Genomic DNA, 7,974 nt, shown 5'->3' with positions numbered 1-7,974 from the left:
AGGGTGAAGGTTTTTTTTTTTAAAATGGATAGGAAATTCTATTAAGGTATCATTACGTCATTATTCAATATATTTTTAATATAAATTTCATTTGTTGATGCATTTGTTTAGTACTCCCTCTGTCCCTAATTACTTGTTTACTTTTCCTTTTATAGTTGTCTCTAATTACTTGTCCATTTTGACAAATCAAGAAAGAATATTTTTTTACCTATTATACCCTCAATTAAATGACTAATTACTTTGAAAATTGCAGAACTTTTCATCTACTTCATAATTAATAGGGGTAAAATGATAAACTCACTATGTCATTAATTGATTTCTTAATAAATGTGTAAATTTAAAAGTGGACAAGTAATTAGGGACAGAGGGAGTATTACAGTGTTATTTGACATTATGAGATATTTCTTAGACATTTAAGGAGAATGGTAGACCGAAATATATATTATATATTAAAGGATGAACTTCATGCAATGGAAGAATTTGTTATTAGCAAATATATTTTAACTTATTTGATAAAAAATATATTCTTCCTCATTTAATAGATGTAAAATTTGTGAAGCTTTATTTTTTTTCACAATCTTCATATTATTAAGACAAATAATAATATTACAATTAAACAACAAAGTAAATATAAAATTAATCAAAAATATTTAATTTAAATGATCGCGCGAAGTGCGGCCAAGTTCTCTAATTTAAAACAAAAAAGTAAAATTTAAATGGGTCTACTATAGAATTCCTAGAAATCCAACTTGAAAAATTATGTTAAAAATGGAAAATAAAAAGTGAAATAAATTTAATTGAGAGTTATCCTTCGTCTGTCCCATTTTATGTGAGACTTTTTATTTTTCGAGAATCAAATAGTTTAAGTTTAACCATAAATTTGCGTATGATATCTTCATTTTTTTAAAAAAATTTGGAGAAATTAGATAAATAGTAATCTTAGCTTCTAAGAAATGTGACATCATCATTTACATATCCAACTTTTATATATATAAAAGAGTTAAAAAAGAAAAAATAAGTGATTTAAGAAAATTATATAAATAACATTAATGATGAGATGAAGATTAAGAAAAAGCGTCAAATAAATTATAAATATAAAAGAGTTAAAAAAGGAAAAATAAGTGATTTAAGAAAATTATATAAATAACATTAATGATGAGATGAAGATTAAGAAAAAACGTCAAATAAATTAGTAGTATTGATGATGATAAAAGTTAATAAATCATTTTTTCTATTATTTAAATTTTTAACATAAAATTTCCAATCTTTTAAAATTAAAAATAAATATTAAAAATAAAAATAAAAATCGAGGCAATAATTATTTTAAAGAAAAATATAACCAAAATTGTCAGAAAAACACGTATACAGAAAGCAGTACACATTCCAATGTGTAGAAAAAGTAGAAGTAGATGAAGTTACTTTAGTTCATCTTTTTGGTGGGCCTTAATGTACAATTTCTGTAGCTTTTAGTCCAGCTCTTTAGTGCAGTGTTGGTCCTCCCAAACTCTCATTTCTAAATAGGAGTAATAATATTAAAGGATCACCTTCATGCAATGAAAGAATTTGTTATTAGCAAATATATTTTAACTTATTTGATAAAAAATATATTCTTCCTTATTTAATAGATGTAAAATTTGTGAAGCTTTATTTTTTTCACAATCTTCATATTATTAAAACAAACAATAATATTACGATTAAACAACAAAATAAATATAAAATAAATCAAAAATATTTAATTTTTAATGATCGCGCGAAGCGCGGCCAAGTTCTCTAGTGGTGTAATGAAAGCCAAATGTTCAACCAAAGTTAAAAGGTGGACATGTGTCTTCCCAAAAATGAAAATATGAGCTTGCAATTGAACTACACAATACACGTGTCTTATACAATAAAGAGTAAATAAATGCATTTACTAAATTCAGTTAGTTTCTAGTACAATTTGCACTACTTTTGGTACAATAATTCATTGCAATGTTCGTACTTCAAAAGTGTCATTTCTAAATAAGAAGAAAATGTATTGGTAGTGGGCTGTTTTTTTGTGGTATTAAATTTGGGCTGGGAATTATGGAGTTGCTGATGGGTTGGAGGAAAAGGGAAGTGGGCTAGGAATTGGGAAACAAAGAGTGGACAGCTGAAAAGGCCCTCAATTTGGCCCTTTAATAGCTTGAATTATTGATTTAGCTAAATTGAGTTTCATTAGGTGATTCGGTTAAAAACTAAATAAGACGAATTAATATAAATTAATTAATGAGCTTCTTAATATTAACGAAATAAAATAAATAATTCAATTATAAACCAATTAACTTAAAACTATAGCCATAACCTAAATAACGTAAATTAATAAAATGCACTTTTCAAATCAACAAAATTAAATAAGATAAAATAACATAAAATAAGAATAATTAAACTAATTAATAAACTAAATAACTCATAAGTATACTTTAAACCAAATTAATTTGATTGAATATTTAATTAAAACAAACTCTTTTTGAGACAATTTTTGAATATTCATAAAATATGGTAATAATATACATGTTCGTGTAGAAAGTATTATTATTTAAAAATTACTAAAGTGACAAACTATTCTAAAATAACTTTCAAACTATGTATATTTTATTTTATTTTGAAATTTTATAAAACTAATTATCTTAAATCGTTTGAAATTGAGGAAGCTCGGTGATTAATTTACATTGTGGAGGTCTAAAATTGGGTGTCAACAAATGTCACTTTCTTCCCATATTTAAACTTTGAATGTATTTTGAAATGTACCAATTAATGATATCCGGTCATTTTGATCTAAAAAGACAAGCAACTCTATGACAATTTGTAATAATTATTTAAAATCACTTTTCTATGTTCTTTCAATTATAATCATTTACTAAAAAGCTTCAATTTAGTAATATTATTTCCATTTTACAACATCGTATAGTATATGATACGATACACACGTGCGTTGTGAAACTAGTATAATAAAAGCGGAAAAGGGTCATATTTGCCCTTGTACTCTCAGAAAAGGGTTATATTTGCCCTTCGTTATACTTTTTTGATATATTTGCCATTGACATCCAACTTAAGGTACATATTTACCCTTGAACCGTTAAGTTTCATATCTAAAATTTTATCATCCTATGTGGCATCTACATGTAGTCATACTATGTGGCATCGAGATGAGAAATTACGTAAAAGCCCATCATCATCCCTTCCATCACCACAGCCATTGTCGAAATTGAGAGCATAACTATCTGAATCATGCTAAAACTGCGTCGTTTTAGCTGAAGATTTCTTAGGGTTACAGTATTTTCCGATCTTCCTTACCAAATTCTTCCATTTGGGTCCAGCTACAAGTTCAGAATACTCTCTCAATTCCTTCTTATTTTTCACTATCCATGAATCTCTGTTTTCTCTTTCTTGGATCAGAGAATTTGCTTCGCCTTCTTTTCGGGTTGATGGGAAACAAGGGAATCTGAAACAGCAGCACCAAATCGAAGAGGGTTCTTCGTGAATATAGGATTCTGTTCCTTCTTGGGCAGTTTCTCTGATGGGTGAATAAGTGTTGTTCATCATTTTACTTGAAAGTTCAGCTGAAAAATCGATCTGGGTGTGTGTGTTTTGGGTATATTAGGTGTTCTTCCTTGTGCTCTGTTTAATATTCTTGAAGATTCAGCTAAAAATTTGATCTTGGTGTGTGTTTTTTGGGGATTTCGAGGTGAGGGGTGGGTATATTTGTTGTTCTTCGTTATGCTCTGTTTGATATTCTTGAAAAATTCAGCAAAAAATTCAAACTCTATGTGTGTGTTTTGGGGAAATTTGAGATTTTGGGATTTGGGGCTCAATTAAGCAAATCTAATTGTTATTTTTTTTGGCGAAAGTGACAATAAAATAAATATTAGGAGTTGGGATTAATGGGTTAAATGGTTGATTATAATATTGAGTTAGATATAATAATTAAATTTTATAAAAAAAATAATGTAGAGTAAATATAAATATTTGTGTAGGCGCCATGTAGATGGCACATAGGATGATAAAAGTGGAGATATAAAACTTAACTGTTCAAGGGCAAATATGTACCTTAAGTTGGTTGACAAGGGCAAATATATCAAAAAAATATAACGAAGAGCAAATATAACCCTTTTTTGAGAGTATAAGGGCAAATATGACCCTTTTCCGTAATAAAAGCATATGAGCTGCTGAACTAGATTGAATCACACAAGAAGGATTATGTGGTCTAATCCAACATCACACACTTGTTTCCCTCTCTCACTCTCACGTAGTTTCTCCCTCAAACTTATGCTATCCTGTCAGCAAACCTCACTTGTCGTTTCCACCTAGCTTGCTTTTACAAACAAACATAAGATAACTCCTATTTGAACTACACTTCTTCAGCAGAACTTGATGGTTGGGGAGAAATTATTTGAGCTCGAGCGTTGGAGCTACATTGGATTCCGAAGCTTCTTTTATCCACCTGTTTTGGCAAAGTTATCTTGCCATTCATCTGCAATTTATCTATTTGTCAGAAAATGGAAAACGTAATTATATTTCGAAATGAAATTTAATAAGAATGAATTTTTGCATACCCAAGTTGTTTCTCAGAAAACATGTTCCCAGTTTGTTGTAACAAACTAATCCGAAATCATGAATTATTGAGGAGAATCAAACTCAATAATTCCAATATTTAATCTATAATCCCGGGCTTGTGGGAAAGAGCTGCAAGAGTTGCCTTTGTTTCTTAGAAGAGGAGCAACTTGCCTCTTCTTCATATCTGCTCTTCCTTATCCCAGCTTCATCTTTATACAACAAACGAACTCCAAATTTCCTCTTTGGTTCAAAATCACCTATTAATTTAAAATAATCTGGTACTTCAAAAACCTCTGTTTCTTCAAAATCATGTGTTACTTCAAAAAAATCTTCTACTTTAAAATCATCTAACTCAATGCACCCATAGTCATTTGGTGTTTTTTCATTTGCATTAGATGCATCCCATAAGCCACCAAGAGGTACCAACAAAAATTTAATAGTATCTTCATTAATATATTCTGAATGGTTGGATAAGGAAAATTTCTGGGTCATCGACGACATCCCATCATCACATAAGGGAATCAAATGAGCTGTGAAGTCACCAATAGATATGCCAGTGTAACATATAGCAAATCCCAAGAACTTATCTGATTCATACCAATTCTCAGGCAAATTGACTGATACACTTGTACCCATTCCCTGATAGTCGAACCAACTTGGAATATTCCATGTCAACACCTTACTCGTAAACACTCTTAGTGACAAGGAATCTGAAACAGAGATGTCATGCTGCAATAATGAGATATTCTGAAACAATGAATTACAGATCAAATCATTGCTCCAATCTGCATCTATTGTGTATAATTGCTGTGGAAATTCTGGCAGCTGTGTAAGCCTTTTGCAATCTGATAAGTACAAGTATTCAAGAGCACCAAGTTGGGCTATGCTTTGAGGCAAATACTCAAAATTATTTCCCCTGAGATGCAACACTTTCAAAGAGGATAAGGATCCAATGTCTTCCGGAAGTCCTCCATCTTTTATATTGCAGTAACAGAGATCCAGATATTCCAATGAGAGTAACCCTTCATTCACCTGAGGGAACACAAAGAACAATCTATCTTCTGATTTTACTTTTGTAAAATTCAATAATTTAAGCTTGTTCAACCGGACAATGGAAGACGGAGGTCGTGAGATTAGAGTATAGTTGGCATCAAGCTGCTCCAATTTTCCTAAATCACCTATCTCTTCTGGCAAGCTTTCAAGTTTTGCGCAGTTCGACACATCTAGCTTCACCAAACCTTTCAACTTACAAATGCTGCTTGGAAGAGCTACAAGATATTTCATGCCATGCAAATGTAGCTCTGTAAGATGAGCTTGGGGATGAATGATACATAATGGCAGTTCCCTTATCCCAGAGTTTGACATCTTAATCTCTAACTCCGGCTTCACTCTTCCGAGGATTTCTGGAAATTTCTTTAAACTATAGCAGAAGCTTAGATTCAGAGATTCAAGAGATTCCACATTAACATATGGAAACCTCTTAAGTCTTTCACAATAATTCAAATTTAAGTGGATCAGTTTTCTGGAACATCCCAAGGAATGGTGAACCTCTTCAAGATTCGTACATTCCCCTAGATACAAATACTCCAAGTTTGGCATCCCCTTGAAATCTGGTATTCTCTTCAGGCTTTTGGAGCAACTTAGATTTAGCCTCCGTAGAGACGGCAATTGCTGCTATTCAAAACACACAAAGAATGATAAAAAATCACTAGAGTACGTAGTAAACACCATTTTTTAGATTATTTAGGGAGGACATGGGAACAAAGAAATTTAGGAAAGATACAAGTGTTAATTTTTACTGCTTTCTACTTGGTGTAAAGATTGAAGTTTGAATAAAGAAGATGTTGGTTGTTGACAAAAAAAAAAGATCGAGCTGATATTGGTGTTTACCTTTTGTAAGCATAATTTAAATTCCAATTTAAGAAAATTAAAAAAAAAAATCTTGATCTTGAAGTGAAAAGTCATTAAACATCATACCAACCAAATAAACATATATTTAAGATGACTCACTCAATATATATTCTATGAAAAAATACAATTTAATTTCTTTCAATTATATTGATCCCATAAAAGCAAAATTATTATTTACAAATGGAAAGTATGGATAGATAAATTCTAGAAGATATAAAGTGGATAGCAATTCATACATTTAACATGAGAATATACATTGCACCAATGCAAAAAAAGAATATTAAAATTGGTTGAATTGGAGATTTAACTTGGGTCAATTGAAGATCCTTTTAAAATGGGTTAAGGCTTGGATGGGTTGAGATCGATCCAATTTTTAATTATCTTAAGTCAAATCAATAAAATTCTGGATGCATTGAGTGGATTGTCTATATTTGACAACCCTAGTTTTTAGTACCATGCCTAAATACAAAGTAATGTTAAACTTGTTTTGAAATGATATAAATAGAATTGTTGCAAAGAGAAAACAAAGTATTAAATTCAGATGCAATCTAATATCATCGAAGAAAATAGTTGTTCAGAATGTACACCTTCAATAAATAGAATGGTACCTTTGTTTCATTCCATAAATGATGCAACGAACTCCACCGGAGATCAAGATGAACAAGTCTTCTGGGATTAAAATATTCTGGCAATAACTTCCAAGGATAGTCATGCCAGACAAACCAACACAAGTTGTTGGGCAGGTACTCAATGGAGTCATCATGGCAATTGGAGTCAGACGAAGAGGAGTAAGTTATCCTACTTAAGTCATTCTCATCACATATGCATAATATCCTAAGCCTTTTCATATTTATCATTGCCTCTTCGCTAAAGTATAGTTTATGAACATAAGTACACCATATTGCTTCCATTGCCATGATCCCCTGGTAAAAATATCATGAGTCACAAATTATAACTTCACATATGGTGAATTCCCTCTTTTCCATTCGAGAATTTTTATCAACAAAAGGTTACTCAGAGTAAATAGTTGGATAATATTAGCTTAAAAAGTTACTAATTGAATTATTATGTACAAAGTATCGTACAAATTTCAAGTTAATTTAAAGAATAAAAGTTAAATTAAACATATTAAGCGGCTACTAGACTAACTCATGGCTTGATAACATAAGATTAATATATTTTGATATATGAACACTAAAAAATGAATATTATTGCAGTATTTAGCCTACTTACAGTATTGTTGACCACATCTTCAAAATCTTCAATGTTCCATAATCTACTAGGTTTTCCGGAATCTTTTTGCATGTTCACCACATATCTACCCATGTCTTGAATTAAGTCATGCATTTGAATTGTATTATATTTTGATATGAACACAAGAGATTTCTCAATTAGACCATGCAATCTGATACGAGCGCCCAAATCATAGCTCTCAAGAATTTCAATTGCCTCATCTTTCTTCCTCCCTCTAAAGAAGCATGCGATATCTAG

At 30.6% G+C, this 7,974-nt stretch overlaps 1 protein-coding gene across 1 annotated transcript; it reads right to left on the bottom strand.

The window, feature by feature from the left end:
- Nucleotides 1-4,674: 4,674 nt before the first annotated feature.
- On the bottom strand, nucleotides 4,675-7,955 carry LOC125846088 (TMV resistance protein N-like). Its single transcript, XM_049525539.1, has 3 exons — nucleotides 7,717-7,955; nucleotides 7,092-7,406; nucleotides 4,675-6,243 (listed from the first exon to the last, which is right to left on the bottom strand). Exons 1-3 carry the CDS (start codon nucleotides 7,828-7,830, stop codon nucleotides 4,675-4,677), a joined length of 1,998 nt encoding a protein of 665 aa, XP_049381496.1. The 5' UTR covers nucleotides 7,831-7,955.
- Nucleotides 7,956-7,974: the final 19 nt, after the last annotated feature.

The sequence above is a fragment of the Solanum stenotomum genome, chromosome 11 (genome assembly GCF_019186545.1).
Source record: "Solanum stenotomum isolate F172 chromosome 11, ASM1918654v1, whole genome shotgun sequence".
NCBI classification, from domain to species: Eukaryota; Viridiplantae; Streptophyta; class Magnoliopsida; order Solanales; family Solanaceae; genus Solanum; species Solanum stenotomum.
The sequence above is the reverse complement of the archived record's forward strand: the minus strand, read 5'-3'. Positions and strand labels throughout refer to the sequence as shown.